The sequence below is a fragment of the Saimiri boliviensis genome, chromosome 3 (assembly GCF_048565385.1).
Source record: "Saimiri boliviensis isolate mSaiBol1 chromosome 3, mSaiBol1.pri, whole genome shotgun sequence".
NCBI lineage: Eukaryota > Metazoa > Chordata > Mammalia > Primates > Cebidae > Saimiri > Saimiri boliviensis.
In genome coordinates, this window is record NC_133451.1 from 124,024,076 (window position 1) to 124,046,876 (window position 22,801).

A 22,801-nucleotide genomic window follows, 5' to 3' on the forward strand; every position below is an offset into this window, starting at 1 on the left:
CTTATTACGTCATGTTTAAAATCCTTTACTGGCTTTTCTTTGCATTTGACAAAAACCAAAATCCTCAACTTTGCCTAAAGTTCCTTGTAACATTGATACTTGCCTATCTCATAAGCCTCACAAAAGCCATTTTCCATCTTTTCTACTTCTTGCAACAGCCACGTTTTAGTGTCAGCCAAATGACCTCGTTCAGTTCCTCTTCGACCAAGTTTTTAAAAAATTACCATTTCTGGCTGGACGGGATGGCTCACAGCTGTAATCCTAGCACTTTGGGAGGCTGAGGCAGGTGGATTGCCCGAGCTCAGGAGTTTGAGACCCACCTGGGCAACATGGTAAAACCCCATCTCTACTTAAATACAAAATCAATCAATCAATCAATAAAAATAGCTGGGCATGGCAGCATGCGCCTGTAGTCCCAGCTACTTGGGAGGCTGAGGCAGGAAAATTGCTTGAAGCTGGGAAGCAGAGATTGCAGTGAGCTGAGATCACACCACTACAACCAGCCTGGGCAACAGAGCCACACTCTGTCTCAAAAAAAAAAAAAAAAAAGCATGTTTTTGTATAGGCAGTGTCTGGCTATGTTACCCAGGCTTATCCTGAATTCCTGGCCTCAAGCGATCCTCCCACCTCTGCCTCTCAAGGGGCTTGGATTACTGAACTACCATGCCCGGCCTGTACTAAACTTTTCTAAAAAGGCAGGGTTTCACCACATCAATCAGGCTGGTCTGGAGCTCCTGACCTCAGGTGATCCGCTGCCTCAGCCTCCCAAAGTGCTGGGAGTACAGGCGTGAGCCACCTCGCCCGGCTCTGTACTAAATTCTCTAATGTGGAGTGTCTCCACATTAGCTCTTCTTTCAGCCTTGAAGACTTTGACCATGGAATTTGTCCAACGAATGCCTCTTCATACCTCAAATTCCAACGCCAATGCCACTTCCTGAGGTGAACCTGAGTTGGTAGGGTGGAGCACAATCCCACAGGGTGTGAGAGATCCACCCAGTCAGCCACTGTGATGCAAACTGAGCCACAGGCACGTCTGTTCCTCTTTCACGGGTGGAGGAAGCTCAACGACTCCACGCTGCGGCCGCAGGCTATGGGAAGCACTTGACCCAGCAAAGCACTCCCCTCCCTCACCATCTGGGAGGGGACGCTGTGCTGGTGAAGCTTTTAACCAGCTTGCAGCCTCACTTGGACCCTCAAGTTTGCTCATATAAATAAAAAATGGTGAGAATCCAAAGAGGTACCCCGGGGAATTAAACGCCACTTGGGGCCAACTGGGCCCTGATCATTGAGGAGGCCGCCGCAGCTCTCAAAGCTTCACTCTCCCTGCACCCAGGGTCACGGAGCATGCGCAGGCCCGCCCCGCCCACTTCCGGAGGACTCGCCAATCCCCGCACAGGCTGAGCTCCAGGCAGGAAACCGAGCACTTGGTGGGGTGGGGTCTGAGTCCCTCCTCGCCGGTGCTCGTGAGTCCTGCGAACCCCCTGGGCAGGGTCCCGATCCGTCTGCTCCAGGTGAGCTGGGAAGGCCGCGGGAAAGGTCCAGGAGGGCCTCGCTAGGAGGCTCAACAGGGTCGGGGCTTCCGGATCATTCTCTGTGCCTAAACCTCCGAGTGGCAGCCTGCCAACAACTGGATCGCCTCGGTCTCCGGCAAAGGTCTTGTGAAAAATTCAAGATTGTAGAGTTAGAGGGCGGGGGGTGGTGGGGAGGCTGCGTCAATTAAGCCTTAAATGTTATGATCTGAACTAGGGTTTATGAAATGGCCATGTTATTTTCAAAGAATTGATGTCGCCGGGCGCGGTGGCTCACGCCTGTAATCCCAGCACTCTGGGAGGCCGAGGCGAGTGGATCACAAGGTCAAGAGATCGAGACCATCCTGGTCAACATAGTGAAACTCCATCTCTACTAAAAATACAAAAAATTAACTAGGCATGGTGGCACGTGCCTGTAATCCCAGCTACTCAGGAGGCTGAGGCAGGAGAATTGCTTGAACCCAGGAGGCAGAGGTTGCGGTGAGCCGAGATCGCGCCATTGCACTCCAGCCTCCGTAACAAGAGCGAAACTCCGTCTCAAAAAAAAAAAAAAAAAAAGAATTAATGTCGGTGTTTGTGTGTGGGGGTGGGTAGTTAAGGGAGCGAAATGGTAGCTGCCAGTTGAGAACCCACCAGCCTACATCAGCTGCACCCCTGACCTATGGAAGCATCCTTTAATCCTCACAAGGGTCACACGGGTATGAATGATCATTTCACCATTGTAGATGATGAATTATCATTTCATCTAACATGCTTTAGCTGAAGACACGTTAAGTATGCACCTAAACATGTTAGCTGCATCCAGTATGACCGTGGTTGAAACTGACATATTGGAATCAGCTATAGGTTTTATTTATTCCTCAGACAAGCTAGATACATACTTCCACCAAGAAGCTTGCTGCCTAGTGAGGGATTTTGCACGTTAGGTAAAGAATTGCAGAGTAGCTGTAAAATCACATTATAATTGTGATATGTGACGAGATGGTGAGCTAGGCAAAAAACTTGGACTAGATCATAAAGGATCTTTTTGCTTTGTTTTCCTTCACAACGTACAGTCTACCGGCCAGCAGCATCATCTGGAAACTTAAGGAAAAAAACAGATCTACTGAAACAGAAACTGGGGAAGTGGCCCAGGCAATCTTTTACCAGCACCTCCAGGTGATTACAATACAAGGTAAGGTTTGCCAACTGCTTCCGTAAAGTAGTAAAAGATCAGTGGAATGTTTTCAGTTGCAAGATGAAAGAATTATATTTGTATTTGAAAAGATCAATTTAGCTACAGAATTAGGAAATTGGAGGCACCATTGTGTATGTAGGAAAGAGACCTAGGTGGCTTAAACTAGGATGATGATCCTGCCTACAGAGCTGTTTAATGTCCTGATTTTAAATAGTAGAGAAGACTGCTTTGTGTGTGTGCTTGGGGGAAGGGGGGCACAATGATACCTGAAGCCTGGAGCGAGTACCTCTTCTGTCCTTTACACTGTGCGAGTGTCCTTTTTTTGTGTATGTTTTCTTTTCTTCCTTTTTCCTTTTTTTTTTTTTTTTTTTTGAGACAGAGTTTCGCTCTTGTTGCCCAAGCTGGAGTGCAATGGTGCCATCTCTGCTCACTGCAACCTCCGCCTCCCCGGTTCAAGAGATTCTCCTGCCTCAGCCTCGGGAGTAGCTGGGATTACAGTCACCATGCCCGGCTAATTTTTTTCTATTTTTAACAGAAATGGGGTTTCACCAGACGGGCGTGATTGCTCACGTCTCTAATGCCAGTACTTAGGGAGGTCAAGGTGAGTGGATTACGAGGATGGAAACCATCTTGGCCAACATGGTGAAACCGCGTCTCTACTAAAAATACAAAAATTAGCAGGGTGTGGTGGCGCGCCTATAGTCCCAGCTACTCTGTAGGCTGTGCAAGGATAATTGCTTGAATCCGGGAGTTAGAGGTTGCAGTGCGCTGAGATTGTGCCACTGCACCCCAGACTGGCGACAGAGCACGACTGTGTCTCAAAAAAAAAAGGGTCTCACTATGTTATCCAGGCGGGTCTCGAGCTCCTAACCTCAGGTGATCTGCCCACCTCGTCAGCCTCCCTAAGTGCTGGGATTACAGGAGTGAGCTACTGCTCCCCCGCCGTTTTTTCAAAACTGTATATTTTCTTTTGATTTTATAATTGTTTCCAGTGATGCTTGCAGTTTACTATGTGACATTGGGCAAGTTTTTTTTTTTTTTTAAGATAGAGTCTTGCTCTGTTGCCCAGGCTAGAGTGCAGTGGTGAGATCTCGGCTCACTGCAATCTCTGCAGCCCAGGCTCAAGCGATTCTCCTGCCTTAGTCTCCCAGGTAGCTGGGAATATTGACGCCTGCCACTGCACCTAGCTAATTTTTGTATTTTCGGTACAGATGGGGATTCACCATCTTGGCCAGGCTGATCCTACTGACCTCATGATCCACCTGCCTTTGCCTCCCAAAGTTCTGGGATTATAGGTATTATATATACACATATATATGTGTGCATGCATGTGTGTGTGTGTGTGTGTGTGTGTGTATATATATATATATATTGAGTTTTTTTGTGATTTTTAAATTTTTTTAAATTGCATTTTAGGTTTTGGGGTACATGTGAAGAACATGCAAGATTGTAAAGTTTGCTCTTGTCACCGAGGCTGGAGTACAATGGTGTGATTTCAGCACACTAAGACCTCCACCTCCCAGGTTTCAGTGATTCTCCTGACTCAGCCTCCCAAGTACCAGGGACTACAGGCATGCCACCATGCCTGAATAATTTTAGTATTTTTAGTAGAGACAGGATTTCACCATATTGTCTAGGCTCGTCTTGAACACATGACCTCAGGTAATCCCTCTGCCATGTCCTCGGAAAGTGCTGGGATTACAAGTATAAGCCACCACACCTGGAAATGAGGGATTCTTTTTTTTTTTTTTTTTTTTTTCTCTTTTTTTTTTTTTTTTTGAGTCGCTCTTGTTACCCAGGCAGGAGTGCAATGGCGCGATCTTGGCTCACCGCAACCTCCACCTCCTGGGTTCAGGCAATTCTCCTGCCTCAGCCTCCTGAGTAGCTGGGATTACAGGCACGCGCCACCATGCCCAGCTAATTTTTTGTATTTTTAGTAGAGACGGGGTTTCACCATGTTGACCAGGATGGTCTCGATCTCTTGACCTCGTGATCCACCCACCTCGGCCTCCCAAAGTGCTGGGATTACAGGCTTGAGCCACCGCGCCCGGCCGAGGGATTCTTAAAACTTCTTTTTTTTTTTTTTTTGAGATGGAGTTTCACTTGTTACCCAGGTTGGAGTGCAATGGCACGATCTCGGCTCACCGCAACCTCCGCCTCCTGGGTTCAAGCAATTCTCCTGCCTCAGCCTCCTGAGTAGCTGGGATTACAGGCACGTGCCACCATGCCCAGCTAATTTTTTGTATTTTTAGTAGAGACGGGGTTTCATCATGTTGATCAGGAAGGTCTCGACCTCATGATACACCCGCCTCCGCCTCCCAAAGTGCTGGGATTACAGGCTTGAACCACCACGCCCAGCCAGGATTCTTAAAACTTCTAAAGCCTCAAATTTTCCAATCTCTTTGCGCCCTATGCAACCTCATCCCATTACCGTGCACTTTTGAACTTCCTTATTCTGCTCGAAAGTACCCATTTGAAAGTATTAAGCAAGTATTGGGAGTCACCATAGCCACACTGTGTGGGCAGATGGGAAGAATGATTTGTAAGAGACAGCATTCTTTATATTTGTTTTCTTTTCTTCTGTAGAAATTGGATTTTGGGCCGGGCGCAGTGGCTCAATCCTGTAATCCCAGCACTTTGGGAGTCTGAGGCGGGTGGATCACGAGGTCAAGAGATCAAGACCATCCAGGCCAACATGGTGAAAAGCTGTCTTTACTAAAAATACAAAAAATTAGCTGGGCATGGTGGTGCGCGCCTGTAATCCCAGCCACTCAGGAGGCTGAGTCAGGAGAATTGCCTGAACCCAGGAAGCGGAGGTTGCTATGAGCCGAGATCTCACCATTGCACTCCAGCCTGGGTAACAAGAGCGAAACTCTGCCTCAAAAAAAAAAAAAAAAAAAAAGAAATGGGATTTTGTAGAGATGGGATTTTTCCATGTTGCTCATGCTGGTCTTGAACTTCTGGGCTCAAGCGATCTGCCCACCTTGGCCTCCCAAGTTCTTGATTACAGGCCTGAGCCACCATTCCTGGCCATGAGTCCATATGAATGCTCATGACCAGTGGATGGAGATTCTGCATCCCAGGAATATGTATTTTCAATTCTTTCCAAAGTTGATTGTGTTAGTGGATGCTGAACTTGTAGATACAGAGGGCTATTTAAAATAAATGATGTATTTTAAAATTTGGAAACTTCTGTTTTATTCCACAATTAGTATAGGACAATTTTCTGAAGCACACCGTTACTGCAGTGAGCCTTTGGAAGTTACTACCTTTACTAATCATTTAGGATTAACAACCTTATTAAGACACAACAGCTTTTAGGTTGAAATGTCAATGTGGCTTTTTACTGAGACGGAGCCTTGCTCTGTCGCCCAGGCTGGAGTACAGTGGCAAGATCTCCACTCACTGCAAGCTCTGTCTTCCAAGTTCAAGTGATTTTTCTGCCACAGCCTTCCAAGTAGCTGGAAATACAGGCATGTGCTGCCATTGCCAGCTAATTTTTTTCTTTTTCTTTTTTAGAGAAGGGCTTTCACCATGTTGGCCAGGATGGTCTCGATCTCTTGCCCTCGTGACCCACCCGTCTCGGCCTCCCAAAGTGCTGGGATTACAGGCTTGAGCCACCGCGCCTGGCTGTATTAACACACTTCTAAAACTTACGTAATTTATTCATTTATGCTTAAAACCTGAGACAGTATTATTTCCTACTTTCTGAAAAGTGAAACTCAGAATTTAACTTGACCAAGTTGACCAAGTACCTGTAGATAGCAAAGTGTTAGAGTTGGATGAAAACCCAATTCTGTTAGGAATTGTTAGCTTTCAATTTCTATGTTCCCTGTTTTCACCATTGTAATGTTGGACCAGTAAGTGCATTATTCCCTGTTAAAATATTTGGGAGACATTATTAAGTGTGAACAACTGAACATATCAAATATGAAAGATGTAAGGTGGTTTCATATAGAGAGAAGCATAGGCTGCTCTGGGAGTGTAAGGAAGGAGCGCTACAACTTAGTGATTATCATGCCAGTGGCTATGCCAATCAGCGTAATGATGGGTAAGCGTGTTCAAATTCGTGTGGACTCGGCTTTTACATCTCTAAGTGAGGATGATAGCTCCTAACTGATGGAGTTATTCCGATGGTTTGGTTGAACCTGTGTCTATATGGAAGATCCTTAGCATAGTGCCTGACGTGTAATAAATTATCCTTGAGGACATGTCACTTGTGCTGAGTCTCTAGTTGCAAAACAGTCCTAGGAAAGAAGTGAGAGTAGGGTAATCTAAGCAGAAAGTGGTTTGTGCAGAAGAGGGAAAGCAAGATACCCATGTTTATTTGTTTTTGTTAAGTACTTTAGGGCACTGTAGCCAGATGAAGATAATGAAATACAGAGGGTTCTGAATGGCGAGCTCAGGGTGAAAAACTTTGTTGTGACTTATGGGGAGTTATTAACAGGTTGTAAAGAGGGGAAACATGTAATTTGTTTAAAGAGTGAAGGCCTGAGGTACAAATTAATTGATGACAACAAGCAATAGGCATGTTGGGAGCAGTGGCTCATGTCTGTAATCCCAGCACTTTAGGAGGCCGAGGCATGCAGATCACCTGCAGTCCAGAGTTCAAGACCAGCCTGGACAACATGGTGAAAACCCATCTCCACATAATATACAAAAATTAACTGGGTGTGGTGGTGTATACCTGTTGTCCCAGCTACTCAGGAGGCTGAAGCAGGAGAATCACTTGAACCCAGGAGGTAGAGACTGCAGTGAACCAAGATCCTGCAACTGGGCAACAGAGCAAAGCTCTACCTCGTGAAAAAAAAAAAAAAAAAAGAAGAACCAGTAAAGCCATTGGCAAATCTTGAATGTGGGGTAGTCTAGGACATAGGTGGAGGCAGGGAACATTTTTCTAGATTGAAAAAGATTTAAAAGAACTAATAAGCAAATGCAATTCATGGCTCTTGTTTGGTTTCAGATGACAAGAGATCTAGCAGAAAGTTCCTTTGGCCGGCCGGGCACGGTGGCTCATGCCTGTAATCCTAGCACTTTGGGAGACCGAGGTGGGTGGATCACCTGAGGTCAGGAGTTCAAGACCAGCCTGGCCATATATATATATATATATTATATATATATTATATATATAATATATATATATATAAAATATATATATATATATATAGAGAGAGAGAGAGAGAGAGAGAGACAAAGCGACAGAGAGACAGAGAGAGAGACAGGGTTTCACCCTTGTTGCCCAGGCTAGAGTGCAATGGCATGATCTTAGCTCACTAAACCTCTGACTCCTAGGTTCAAGTGATTCTTCTGCCTCAGTGTCTCGGGTAGCTGGGATTACAGGCATGCACCACCACACTGGGCTAATTTTGTATTTTTAGTGGAGATGGAGTTTCTCCATGTTAGTCAGGCTGGGTTAGGTAGCTTGCAAGGTTTGATGGAGGAATCTGACTTGCTTAAAATCAGGTACCTGTAGGTGTCTTGAAAGCAAACCAGGAAGTTTTGATCCCTCACTTTTATTTTGAAAGCGTCAGACCTACAGAAACTTTGAAAGGGTGGGTATCCTTATACTTTTTCCCTGGATTCACCCCATTGTTAACTTTTTGTTACATTCATGTTTTCTCGTTTATATATGTTTTTGTTTGTTTGAGACACAGTCTCTCTGTGTCACCCAGGCTGGAGTGCAATGGTGTCATCTCAGCTCACTGCAACCTCCACCTCCCAGGTTCAAGCAATTCTCCTGCCTCAGCCTCTTGGGTAGCTAGAATTACAGGCATGCACCACCACACCTGGCTCACTTTTTATTTTTAGTGGAGACGGGGCATCTCTGTTTGTCAGGCTGATCTCAAACACCCGACCTCAGGTGATCTGTCCACCTTAGCCTTAAAAAGTGCTGGGATTAAAGGTGTGAGCTACCATGCTTGGCTATATATTTTGTTAAATTGTGGAAATTTCTGAGCGTTTCAGATTTCCAGATGGCTACCTGCTGTGTAGTAATATGTATCTCCTAATAATGAAGCCATTTATTTTATTTTATTTTTTTTGAGATGGAGCGTCGCTCTTGTTACCCAGGCTGGAGTGCAACAGCGCGATCTCGGCTCACCGCAACCTCCGCCTCCTGGGTTCAGGCAATTCTCCTGCCTCAGCCTCCTGAGTAGCTGGGATTACAGGCATGCACCACCATGGCCAGCTAATTTTTTGTATTTTTGGTAGAGACGGGGTTTCACCATGTTGACCAGGATGGTCTCGATCTTTTGACCTAATGATCCACCCGCCTCAGCCTCCCAAAGTGCCAGGATTAAAGGCTTGAGCCACTGCGCCCGGCGAAGCCATTTATTTTTTACTATAATTTTATTGTACCTAATTTAACACTGGTAGAACATTATGTGAGTTAGAGTCCATACTAAGATTCTCACATTTATTTCTTCCCAATTCTCTCTTTATCTTTCTTTCCTTCTTTCCTTCTTTCTTTCTTTTCTTTCTCTTCTTTCTTTCTTTCTTTTTTTTTTTTTTTTTTTTTTTTTTTTGGAGACAGAGTTTCGCTCTTGTTACCCAGGCTGGAGTGCAATGGCACGATCTCGGCTCACTGCAACCTCCGCCTCCTGGATTCAAGCAATTCTCCTGCCTCAGCCTCCTGAGTAGCTGGGATTACAGGCACGTGCCACCATGCCCAGCTAATTTTTTGTATTTTTAGTAGAGACGGGGTTTCACCATGTTGACCAGGATGGTCTCGATCTCTTGACCTCGTGATCCACCCACCTCGGCCTCCCAAAGTGCTGGGATTATAGGCTTGAGCCACCGCACCCGGCCTCTTTCTTTTTTTTAATATATGGTTTCACTCTAGTGCCCACGGTTTAGTGTTGTCCTACAATCTCTGCTCACTGCAACCTGTATCTCCCATGGTCCAGCAAATTCTCCTGCCTCAGCCTCTCAGGCAGCTGGGATTACATGCACATGCCACCTTGCCCAGCTAATGTTTTGTATTTTTAGTAGAGATGGGGTTTCACCATGTTGATGAGGCTCGTCTTGAACCCCTGGCTGCAAGGGAGTCATACATCTTGGCCCCTCAGTGTTGTGATTCCAGGTGTTGGCCACCATACCTGGCCTGTTTCCAGCATTTTTTTAGTTCTTTGTTGTTGTTGCTGTTAAATTTCAAGATTTCAGATCCAATCAGGTATCACGTTGTATTTTTCATGTTTCTTTCCTCTCCCTAAATCTGGAAATCTTTTTTTATGATTGTTTTTCCTATAATTGACAATTTTGAAGAATACATACCAGGTGTCTAGTAGGAATGTTCCACAATCTGAATTAATTTTCTCATGGTTAGCTTGAAAGTCAATATTTTTGGAAAGAATATGATATGAGCAATGCTGTAAAGTTGCCATTGCATTCTATCAGGAAGCACGTAAGTTTGTTCCACATTTTTTTTTTTTTTTTTTTTTTTTTTTTTTTTTTTTGAGACGGAGTTTCGCTCTTGTTACCCAGGCTGGAGTGCAATGGCGCGATCTCGGCTCACCGCAACCTCCGCCTCCTGGGTTCAGGCAATTCTCCTGCCTCAGCCTCCTGAGTAGCTGGGATTATAGGCACGCACCACCATGCCCAGCTAATTTTTTGTATTTTTAGTAGAGACGGGGTTTCACCATGTTGACCATGGTTGGTCTCGATCTCTCGACCTCGTGATCCACCCGCCTCGGCCTCCCAAAGTGCTGGGATTACAGGCTTGAGCCACCGCGCCCGGCCCTTGTTCCACATTTTTAACATTGTGTGTGTGTGTGTGTGTGTGCGCGTGTAAGTAATGTATGGTGCGAATCTCTGCAATCTTAATATCTTGTTTTTCCAAGAACATCCACCCAGTGATTTCAGCATTCTTTGACGATTCCTGTGTGAATGTTTAATACATTTGTGATTATGTAATCAGATTTGTAATGTGGTGTCTTTTCTCACTCATAGGAAGGATTCCTTATCTTAGACTTGAGTCTACTTTCTTGAGGAAAACTTGACTTTATTTCATTAAGAGGGAAGAGCAGTAACCCAGCTAATACGTTGAAATGTGCAATAGGCTGCAGGCTGTGAAGTATTCATGGCCGTAGACTCTGAAGCTAAGGAGCTGAGAAGTCTCTATAAGCTGCCATCAATATGCCAAAGCAGTAAAACTGAAAGCCAATTCAAATTTCAAGGTCTGGGGGAAGATATGTACTGCTTACTGGGACTTGAGGTCTAGAGAGCTAGGCCTTATTAAAATAATTACTTTACCTACCATCTTTGTTCAGGGCTCAATGGCTGACCTTCAAGCAGTGGCTAGCTGTCCCATCTGTCTGGATTACTTGAAAGACCCAGTGACCATCAGTTGTGGGCATAACTTCTGTCTCTCCTGCATCATTATATCCTGGAAGGATCTAGATGATAGTTTCCCTTGCCCTTTTTGCCACTTTTGCTGTCCCGAAAGGAAATTGACAAGCAATCCTCAACTGGGTCGTTTGACTGAAATTGCTAAGCAACTCCAGATAAGAAGCAAGAGAAAGCGGCAGGAAGAGAAGCATGTATGTAAGAAGCATAATCAGGTTTTGACCTTTTTCTGTCGGGAAGACCTAGAGCTTTTATGTCCAAGGTGCCGTTTCTCCACTGATCACCAGCTTCACTGTGTTCGGCCCATAAAGAAGGCTGCCTCCCATCACAGGAAAAAATTGGAGGAATACAATGCTGCATGGAAGGAGAGAGTGGAACTAACTGAAAAAATCATAACTGTACAAACCAGAAAATCGTTAGAACTGAAGAAAAAGGTAAAACATAAGGAAGAAGAAGTCAGGTCTGAATTTGAGCAACTTAGGTTATTTCTCCAAAAGGAGCAAGAGACTGTTCTTGGGCAATTACAAGCTGAAGAGACGGATATTTTAGCACAACTAAATGAAAGCCTAAGAAAATTCTCAGATCATACCTCCTCATTAAAATATCTACTAAAGGAGATAGAGAGCACATATGTAAAGCCAGGACTGGAATTACTGGCAAATGTTAAGGATATCTATCACAGGTACAAAAATTTCAAATTCCCTGAACCTTTTTCATTCAGATTAAAAGAATACGGTTACCGTCTGCCTCCACAATATTCTGGCCTATACAAAATTATCAAGCGATTTCAAGTAGATGTAATTCTAGATCCTGAAACAGCACATCATAAACTTATAGTCTCAGCAGATAAGAAAACTGTGCGCTATGGAAATACAGTGCAAAACTTACCTTCAAACCCAAGAAGATTTTATCGCCTCCCAGCTGTTGTGGGTTCTAAGGGCTATAGTAGTGGCCGGCAGTACTGGGAAGTAGAAGTGAAAGACAAGCCTGAATGGATCCTTGGTGTCTGTGATGACTCTCTTCCCAGAAGGAGGAAGCGCTCACCAACATTAGTACAGAATGGATTGTGGGGAATTCGGCGATCTGGTCGGGATAATTATATTGTATTGGGTCATGAGGAAATTAATCTGCTGCCAAAAGTAGCACCTAGTAAGATTGGCATTTTTTTAGACTATGAAATGAGTGAGGTTTCCTTTTATAATGTGAATGATAGCTCTGTACTGTATACTTTTAATGATGATTTTACAGGGCCACTTTGGCCTTATTTTTATACTGGAATGGACTCAAAACCTCTTAAAATTTCTAGAATAACAGATTGTGAATAAATAACTATTTGAAAACTGTCATTTTTTTTACACCTAGCAAACATGATAGAGCCAGTGAATCTAGTTTTGCTAATTCTATATTTTCTCCTATTTTTCCCACCAAAGAAACCGCAGAATTGTTTATATGTCAGTTTCAGCACTAACAAATGTGATGATAGGACCTACTTTATAACAAATTATGGGTCAAGGACAAACTACTTTAGAAATCCTAAAATAAATTACTAAAAATATATACTAAAGTAATGTATTATGTAAAAAAATTTATTACTCCAGTTATTGCCAATAGAAGCCCTATAATGTTTCTTCAGTATTGCTTATTTTTTTTCCTTTAAGAATGATTAAGTCTTTATTAATGATTGTGTCGTCCAGGCTGTAGTGCAATGGCGCAATATCAGCTCACTGCAACCTCTGCCTCCTGGGTTCCAACGAGTCTCCTGCCTGAGCCTCCTGAGTAGCTGGGATTACAGGCACGCACCACCACACCTGGCTAATTTTTGTATTTTTTTTTTTTTTTTTGAGACGGAGTTTCGCTCTTGTTACCCAGGCTGGAGTGCAATGGCGCGATCTCGGCTCACCGCAACCTCCGCCTCTTGGGTTCAGGCAATTCTCCTGCCTCAGCCTCCCGAGTAGCTGGGATTACAGGCACGCGCCACCACGCCCAGCTGATTTTTTTTTGTAGTTTTAGTAGAGACGGGGTTTCACCATGTTGACCGGGATGGTCTCGATCTCTTGACATCGTGATCCACCCGCCTCGGCCTCCCAAAGTGCTGGGATTACAGGCTTGAGCCACCACGCACGGCCAATTTTTTTTTTTTTTTTTTTTAAAAGCTTCTGATATCCTCACAATTGAGTAGAGTGTACCTGAATTCCAAAATAAAACAAAAGAACAATTAAAAACTTCTCATCAGTGTCTGAAATTCTGACACATAATCATAATATCCTCTTGGAATTCTTCTGTGTCTCAGGCTCTTTTTACCACATGGCCAAGAGCAGTAAAACCTCAAGTAAAACATTCAAGTGAACATCTGCCCCAAAAGACTAGCTGCAGTGCCTGACTCTGGGGACAGAAACTGGGTAGTATTCATATATTTTGCAACTCCAAGTGCTTTCTTTTAAAAACAATGATTAGCCAGGAAAGGTGGCTCACGCCTGTAATTCCAGCACTTTGGGGGGCTGAGGCGGGTGGATCACAAGCTCAAGAGATCGAGACCATCCTGGTCGACATGGTGAAACCCCGTCTCTACTAAAAATACAAAAAATTAGCTGGGCATGGTGGCACGTGCCTGTAATCCCAGCTACTCAGGAGGCTGAGGCAGGAGAATTGCCTGAACCCAGGAGGCGGGGGTTGCCATGAGCCGAGATCGCGCCATTGCACTCCAGCCTGGGTAACAAGAGGGAAACTCTGTCTCAAAAATAAAATAAAATAAAAAATAAAAGCAATGATTAAATTTGGAATATAATTTTTAAAAACATAGCAGGTTGTAAAAGTCAGTTTAAAGTCATTCCAATGCCGGGCGCAGTGGCTCAAGCCTGTAATCCCAGCACTTTGGGAGGCTGAGGCGGGTGGATCACGAGGTCGAGAGTTCGAGACCATCCTGGTCAACATGGTGAAACCCCGTCTCTACTAAAAATACAAAAAATCAGCTGGGCATGGTGGCGTGTGCCTGTAATCCCAGCTACTCAGGAGGCTGAGGCAGGAGAATTGCCTGAACCCAGGAGGCGGAGGTTGCGGTGAGCCGAGATCGCACCATTGCACTCCAGCCTGGGTAACAAGAGCGAAACTCCATTTCAAAAAAAAAAATAATAAAATAAAAATAAAGTCATTCCATAATTCCTGGAACAGTTAAGAAGTATGTAATGTGCATCTTAAAGTGAAATTCCTAAGGTAGTGTTTTAATCTCTCCCCCTAAAAAACAAGGAAAAAATCCTGTAATTTTGGCCTTTATATAGGTTTCTACTCACCAGCGGCTCTATGACCTCTGAAATATTTAAGGATTAAAGAATGCCTGTGGTAGGAAGCTCGCCCATCTCCATCTCCAGGACTGAAGCCAAGTGTTCATAACAGCCTTTTACATCTCTTTGGAGAAAAGTGAATCACATTAAACTGTCAAAAACACTTCATGCCAGTGATGACTGCTCGTTCACCAGCATGTCTACTGGAACTGGCACATTCGGAAGGAGCAGACCAAAGTGAAAATTGTGAATCAATTAAAGTAGAAAGGCAGCTGATGAGGAAAGCGACTGGAATGATACTTAGGGATATTAAAACGGTGTGCCAGGTTCATCACGTTTTCCACTAAAACAAACCCAAACAAGGGCACCCCAAACTGTGTCCAAGAATGCTGTTGACAGTGAAATTCTGTAGTGGTCATAAAAGGAAATTCCTGCAAGTTTGGCCTATTTCAACTTCCATTCCTAAGACTGACACCTGAGACACAAGACGATTTTCTCTACTGCCCTAAAAGGACTTTGTTTTGGCTACTGGCAGCATTTGGCAAAATCCATGTCTCTGTTTGGTTACCATGTTCTACCAGCGGTCACGTACGGCTCCCGACTTCATTCAACAGACCTGCTGTACTCATTTAGCAAGTATAACAGGGAGGAAAAAAAACAAAAACAAAAACCTGGCTGTCAACTGCTCCACTAGTATTATTAGAGCTTTTAACACGATAGAGAAAAATGTAAAAACCATGTGAGAATATATATATCTTCCACTTGCAAGTAGGCTTAAAGGAAACTTAGAAAAGTGTCCAGCATACTATGCATAGGATATAGAGTTCAAGTTCTATGGCTAATACCGCAGGCAGATGTCTTTCTACATTTGCAACTGCATTCCCATTCCCATCGTAATTTCTCTATTTATAAAAATCCTGCCTATGTTCCACTTCCCTGTACTCAGGGCCAGCTGCGTGTTTTAGTCCAAGCAGCAGACGAGGAGAGGTGACCCACGCATTCCATTCACAGTGACGGCACAGCAGGGCACCTCCTTTTTGTGACATGATGCAGGCATGGGCCCAAAACAACACTTGTTAGTGTGTAGAATAGGTAAACTGAGTCCCTCAAACTGCCCTCCACAATCCACTAGAGTATATTATTTCTCTTATAATGTTAATCTCCTTCTAATATTTAGCCCTGACTCTTAGCTTTGAGCACGGCCCAAGCTCTGGAGCTGTCAAGTCTCATTTGGCATCTGGTGGCAAGTTAGGCTTTTTCGCCCTCTTTGGGGAAAGCCTCCTGGCTGGAGACTCAGATTTTGTTTTCCCTTTAAAAGACTAGATGGTTGGAAGAAACCCAGCAAGAGAAGCGGGGCATCTGGACATCTGGCGGAGACTCTCGCTGTGTCCTGGTGAGGGTGGTAACACGGGTGCAGGTCTCCTGGCTTGGCGGTGGTGACCTCAGCCCCTACCTGCAAGGCTCCACGGGGGCACCATTCATGGTGTTCTTGTTTCTGTGCCTGGAGAGCAGCTTCTTGTTCAGGATCTTGGTGATGGTGACCCCTTTCCTCCGGGAACCCTCTGGCTGCTCCAGGAACACGAGGTCATTGTGTGACTGACTCATGCCCGGGTCTTTCTGTTGATGCCGCTGGCGGAAGAACAGCTTTGCACCTTTCCTTAGAATTCCTCCTTTATGCTTTTTGGCGGCACCCGGCTCCGAGACACTTATGGAGCTCTCTGACAGCTCATCGGGGTCCAGCAGGGCCTGGCCGCTCCAGGCCATGGCCTGGGGCTCCTTTTCCAAGTCCCAGGAGTCTAGCTCGGCCTCCAGGGGATTAGGGGCAGAGAATGCCTGGGCTGACTCGGCTTCCTCCGGTGGGGCAGAGGCTGCGGCCACCTCTGGATGAGACGGGGCGTCCTCCTGGTGGGCACTGTTCATGGAGGCTGCATAGTCTTGCATCAGGGCAGCATCGTGGTCCTGGGCTAGTGAGGTCTTGGAGATCCCTGACATGATAATAGTGCTTTTCTTCCGTGGCGACTTGAGTTTCAGCTTTGAAGATTCCCTGAGTTGTCGAATGGCAACTTCAGCCACTGGATCTAAACCATGCAACACCAACAATTCTGTGTCTGAAGAAGAGAGTGTTTTGTTGATGGGCGCACTGCTGCAGGAGATGGCCTCGACAGAGATATCCTTCTTGATCACCTTCACCTTGACGGAAGTCTTCATCAGAGGCTCAGAGCTCAGAGGGGACGCCCTCCCCATGTCGACTCGAGGCTTGGTCTTCACAGCGGTGACAGTAGTGACCACAGTCCCACAGGGCATCACCGTGCGATCCTTTTCTATTTTTGCAGCAGGAACAGAGGGAGGGATGGGCGAAGACTTCAATTCACCAGGTTCCACATAAGTAAACTCTGCCGTGGCGGAACTCAGCACCGAGCAGCAGCAGGCGGACCCGCTGGTCAGCATGAAACTCTGTGGTCCAGAAGGCTGCTTCTTTTTGTTGTTGCTGTTGTTGTTGTTTGTTTGTTTGTTTGTTTTGAGACGGAGTTTTGCTCTTGTTACCCAGGATGGAGTGCAATGGCGTGGTCTTGGCTTGCCGCAACCTCCGCCTCCTGGGTTCAGGCAATTCTCCTGCCTCAGCCTCCTGAGTAGCTGGGATTACAGGCACGCGCCACCATGCCCAGCTAATTTTTTGTATTTTTAGTAGAGATGGGTTTTCGCTATGTCGACCAGGATGGTCTCGATCTCTTGACCTCATGATCCACCTGACTCGGCCTCCCAAAGTGCTGGGATTACAGGCGTGAGCCACCGCGCCCTGCCTGAAGGGCAGGATTAATAAATCCAAAAGGACTGTCGCAGTTGCCAGCAGACCTTCTGAGAATCGCCCAGCCTCTGAAATCTGCAGGTGTGACTCCTTTGACTTGGCATTCAACTTGAATGTGAGTTCCTCTTCCACGTGAGGTTCGCAGTGTTTTTGGTTAGGGTGATGGAGAACCTCTGAAGAGGATCGTTCAGCTGCACGGCGCACACTGTGTTAATGTGGCCTGAAGCATCGGGCTCGCTGAGCAGGAAGGCGCGGATACTCCTCACCCGCAGCTTTAGCTCGTGAGCCCTCGGAGGTTTGGGAGGACAGGATTCCTGAGCAGTAGACGGAGCACACTCTAAGTTCTGAGCTTCCTGTACATTCGTGGGCTTGGTGATCAGAAGCACGGATGGAGAGGCAGAACCAACCAAATGCTTCAAGAGCTCCTTGGGAGTGTCCGACACTGTGCGCGTCTCGGCCACCTGGTCCTCCCCCAGTGCTTTGGGCTGGACAGTAATGGCCATTTCCGGCACACGTATGAAGGACCAGCTGATCTGGAGGATCTTTCTCTTCTCTTTCAGGTGGAACTCCAGCTGAGCACACTGGAGACCGCCTCCACCGCCAGCTCCAGGGGCTACTGCCGTGGGTCCTCCTCGAAGGACAGGAAAGGTGGGCCCCATTTCCTCTGGCTTCGTCGTTCAGGGCAGTCACCCAGGCCGCCTACCACTGGCTCCTGCAGCTGCCCAGCGTCAGGATCCAGGAGAGCAGCGCGCGGCCCCTCGCCAGGCTCCAGCGCCCCCCGCCGGGGCTGGGGTCGCGCCCTGGCCAGCGCCCACTGCGCCAGACACAGGCCCACCTTGGCCAGGGCCGCGACGAAGAGGGACACCAGCGCGAGCCACTGCACCTCCTCGAACCACGAGGCCAGCCAGGCCGAGGCTTTGGCGCATCCCCGGCCCGCCTCGCCCCAACTTCCCCGGCAGCCCCGGACGCGGGCAGCTAGCTTAGGATACGCGCTGGCTGCGGCCGCCGCGCGCGGGGCACTTGGAAGGGGAGCGGCTGGGCCAGAGCCCCGGGAGGAGCGCGCCACGGGACTCCGGGCTGGGCGGAAACGCGCGGCGGCAAGGGCTGGGCACAATCCCCCGCACACCTGCGGAATTGGGGCGCGAACCGCCGGCGCTCCCGACTCGGAGTCTGGGAAGTTCCGGGGCTGGGGCCGGGCGCCCTACCTCCCGTGCGCGCTGCCCTGGGAGTCTGGCCTGTGGCCCAGCGGTGGCCTGAGGAGGCATGGGCCGGGGGGACGGGCCTTTGGTGTTTATCTTTACACAGAACTTAAAGAGAAATTGAGGTTGATTTTTCTTGTTTTCATGTGACCATGAAAGAGTGGGGGGCGGGGGGAATCAAGGAACCAGCCCCAGAGAGCAGGCCTGGGATCCACACACAGGTCATACACCCAGACGGAACCACAATGCCTGGCCTTCCTCTTTCCTCAATCCCTATTTAAATTAATCTGGAAGATTTATGAGATTAAAAAGAGTGGTGACAGGAAAGGAGAGAGTATTGGTAGAGGAAGGAAAGTCCATTAAGATTAGGGACAGTTGTAAGGGAGAAGAGAAAAAAGAGACAGAATCTGAGAGCCCTGAGATGCATTGAAAGGGGAGCAGCAGCTCAGAGAAAAGAGAAGGGATCATCAGTATTTAAACAGAACACATCCTGTGTGAGTACTTAGTTCAGGAGGCATTGGGAAGTCTGCTCTGACAGTTCAGTTTGTTCAGGGCATTTTTAAAAAAATATGACCCAATGATAGAAATTTCCTAAAGAATGTAAGTTGGCCCTGTAGCCGCAGCTCCGGATCTCGTTTCCACTGCTCTGTGTCCTGTTCGCCTAGACGCCTGGCTTGTGTGGCCCTGTGACCTGCAGGTATTGGAGATCTACAGCTACGACGCCAGGATCCCCTAGAAGCCTAGAAATGGAACCATTGACATTTAGGGATGTGGCCATAGAATTCTCTCTGGGGGAGTGGCAATGCCTGGACCCTGCACAGTGGAATTTATCTAGGAATGTGATGTTAGAGAACTACAGAAACCTGGCCTTCCTGGGCAGACAAGCAACCTCATCAAGCAGCTCCCTGACACCACAGCCAGGTAAATCCACAAAGACGGGGAAAAAACCAGCACAAAAAAGATGAAACCGTCATCAAAGACCAGAACACCTCTTCTCCTTCAAGGCATCACAACTCCTCAACAGCGCAGAACCACAACTTGACCGAGGAGTGCGACAAATTGACAGAAAAAGGCTTCAGAAGGTGGCTAGTGAGAAACATTTCTGAGCTAAAGGAACATGTTCTAACTCAAAGCAAAGCAATCAAAAACCTTGAAAAAAAGTTAGACAAAATACTAATTGGAATAACCAGCATAGAGAAGAACAGAGACGACTTGATGGAGTTGAAAAACACAGCACAAGAACTACGTGAAGTAAACACAAGTTCTAATAGCCAGATCGATCAAGGGGAAGAAAGGATATCAGAGATTGAAGATCAACTCAATGAAATAAAAAGAGAAGGCAAGACAAGAGAAAAAAGAGTGAAAAGAAATGAACAAAGCCTCCAAGTAATATGGGATTATGTGAAAAGACCTAATCTACGCTCGATCGGTATACCTGAATATGACGGGGAGAATGAATCCAAGCTGGAAAACATGTTCCAGGATATTATCCAGGAGAACTTCCCAAGTCTAGCAAGGCAGTCCAAATTTCAAATTCAAGAAATACAGAGAACTCCCCAAAGATATTCCTCAAGAAGAGCAACCCCAAGGCACATAATCGTCAGATTCACCGGGGTTGAAATGAAGGAAAAAATGCTAAGGGCAGCCAGAGAGAAAGGCCAGGTCACCCACAGAGGGAAGCCCATCAGACTCACAGCAGATCTCTCTGCAGAAACCCTACAAGCCAGAAGAGAGTGGAGGCCAATATTCAACATCCTAAAAGAAAAGAACTTTCAACCCAGAATCTCATATCCAGCCAAACTAAGCTTTGTAAGTGAAGGAGAAATAAAATCCTTTATGGACAAGGAATTATTGAGAGATTTTGTCACCACCAGACCTGCCCTACGAGAGCTCCTGAGAGAAACACTAAGCATGGAAAGGAACAAGTGCCAGTCACTGCAAAAGCAAACCAGTTGGCAAAGACCAAAAATGCAATGAAGAAAATGAGGCAACTAATGGGAAAGAAAACCAGTCAGTAACAAAATGGCAGCATCAAATCACATATAGCAATATTAACATTGAAAGTAAATGGCCTAAATGCTCCAATCAAAAGACACAGACTGGCAAACTGGATAAAAAGTCAGAACCCATGGGTGCGCTGTATTCAGGAAACCCATCTCACATACAAAGACACACATAGACTCAAAATAAAGGGATAGAAGAAGATTTACGAAGCAAATGGAGAACAAAAAAAAAGCAGGGGTTGTAATCCTAGTCTCTGATAAAATGGACTTCAACAAAGATCAAAAGAGACAAAGAAGGACACTACATTATGGTCAAAGAATCAATCCAACAGGAAGAGTTAAGTACCCTAAATACATACGTCCCCAACACAGGAGCACCCAGATACATGAAGCAAGTTCTTAATGACCTAAAACAAGATTTAGACTCCCACACAATAATAGTGGGAGACTTCAACACTCCACTGTCAATATTCGATAAATGAGCAGAAAATTAGCAAGGATATCCAGGACTTGAATGCAGAGCTGGACCAAGTGGACCTAATACACATATATAGAACACTCCACCCCAAATCCACAGAATATACATTTTTCTCAGCACCAAATTGCACATACTCTAAAATTGACCATATCATTGGAAGCAAATCACCCCTCAGCAAATGCAAAAGAACAGAAATCATAACAAACAGTCTATCAGACCACAGCGCAGTCAGAATAGGACTCAGGATCAAGAAACACACACAAACCCGCATAACCACTTGGAAACTGAATAACCTGTTTCTGAGTGTCAACTGGAAACTGTCTCAAAAAAAAAAAAAAAAAAAAAAAAAGAAATACTAGACTGCCATAGAATCAATCCAAACGCCCATAAATGATAAATGATAGATTGGACAAAGAAAATGTGGTACATGTACACCATGGAATACTACTCAGCCATAAAAAACAAGTTTGTGTCCTTTGTAGGGACTTGGATGAATCTGGAAACCATCATTCTCAGCGAACTAATATAAGAACAGAAAGCCAAACACCGTATGTTCTCACTCATAGGTAGGTGTTGAACAACGAGAACATGTGGACTCAGGGAGAGGAGCATCACACACTGGGGGCAGTTGAGGGGGGTAGGGAGAGACAGCAGGGGATGGGAAGGGAGAGGAGGATGGTGAGGGCTAACATGGGGAGAAATACCACATATAGTATGCACCTAAAGTAAATAAATTAATTTTAAAAAATAGCCGGAAGAAAAAAAAAAAAAAAAGAAAGCAAGTTGAAGTGGATTCACAACAGCAGTGTATGCTAGAAATCCTGGATACTGCAGGGACAGAGCAATTTACAGCGATTAGGAATCTGTATATGAAGAATGGACAAGGTTTAACGCTAGTATATTCTATTATAGCTCAATCCACATTTAATGACTTACAGGACCTGAGGGAACAGATTTTATGGGTTAAGGGCACAGAAGACGTTCCAATGATTTTGTTTGACAATAAATGTGACCCGGAAGATGAGCGAGTAGTTGGCAAAGAACAGGGCCGGAATTAGGCAAGACAGTGGTGTAACTGTGCCTTTGTAGAAACTTCTGCAAAGTGAAAGATCAATGCTAATGAGATGTTTCATGACCTGGTCAGACAGATAAATAGAACACCACCAGTCGAAAAGAAGAATCCTAAAAAGAAATTAGGTCTGCTACTCTAAGCCTGTAGTCAACAGCAGCTCTGAGCCAGATTACAGGAATGAAGAACTGTTGCCTGATTCGAAAGTGCCAGCATTTCAGACTTCAAAAAATAAATCTGAAGAGGCTTCTCGCACTGTATATATTATGTGAAGAATTTAGATCTTATATTAGTTTGCACAAGTTCCCTGGAGAAAAAAAAATTGCTGTGTATGTATATCTCTTGGAAAATAAGACAATAGTATTTCTCCTTTGCAATAGCAGTTATAACAGGTGCGAAAATATACTTGACTCTCTTATGATTATACAAAAGAGCATGGATGCATTTCAAATGTTAGATATTGGTACTATAATCAAATGATTTCGTATTGACCTTTTTATCATGATTCCTCCCTATCAAGCCCTAAACAGTTGAACCGTTCTATTTCATATGTGTAATATTATGAAATGCCCCCCAACCTCACTGCAGCAGATAATGTTCTTGAGTCATTGACTTCATTTTATATTTTTAAAAATATGGAATATCATTTCTCATTATATTCTAATTAAAATCCTTGTGCAGCCAGGCGCGGTGGCTCACGCCTGTTATCCCAGTACTTTGGGAGGCTGAGGCAGGTGGATCACGAGGTCAAGAGATCGAGACCATCCTGGTCAACATGGTGAAACCCCGTCTCTACTAAAAATACAAAAAATTAGCTGGGCATGGTGGCGCGTGCCTGTATTCCCAGCTACTCACGAGGCTGAGGCAGGAGAATTGCTTGAACCCAGGAGGCAGAGGCTGCGGTGAGCTGAGATCGCGC

The 22,801-nt window shown here is 45.6% G+C and overlaps 1 protein-coding gene and 2 pseudogenes across 2 annotated transcripts; 2 read left to right on the forward strand and 1 right to left on the reverse strand.

Moving 5' to 3' along the window:
* The first annotated feature begins 1,423 nt into the window (after nt 1–1,423).
* LOC141583927 (tripartite motif-containing protein 60-like) lies at nt 1,424–12,993 on the forward strand. Of its 2 annotated transcripts, none has more exons than XM_074395720.1 (3): nt 1,424–1,511; nt 2,585–2,703; nt 10,974–12,993. In XM_074395720.1, the coding sequence occupies exon 3, from the start codon at nt 10,980–10,982 to the stop codon at nt 12,372–12,374; it is 1,395 nt and encodes a 464-aa protein (XP_074251821.1). In that variant the 5' UTR covers nt 1,424–1,511; nt 2,585–2,703; nt 10,974–10,979; the 3' UTR covers nt 12,375–12,993. The 2 variants fall into 2 exon arrangements, with proteins under 2 accessions (XP_074251821.1, XP_074251822.1); XM_074395721.1 differs by lacking the exon at nt 1,424–1,511 and adding an exon at nt 1,524–1,653.
* Nucleotides 12,994–15,722: 2,729 nt separating this feature from the next.
* On the reverse strand, nt 15,723–18,398 carry LOC141583851 (C2 domain-containing protein 2 pseudogene; annotated as a pseudogene).
* A 232-nt stretch (nt 18,399–18,630) lies between these two features.
* LOC141583852 (ras-related protein Rap-1A-like) lies at nt 18,631–22,423 on the forward strand (annotated as a pseudogene).
* The last annotated feature ends 378 nt before the right edge of the window (nt 22,424–22,801 follow it).

Coding starts and splice junctions, on each gene's coding strand:
- LOC141583927 (XM_074395720.1), top strand. CDS start 10,980: ATGGCTGACCTTCAAGCAGTGGCTAGCTGTCCCATCTGTCTGGATTAC.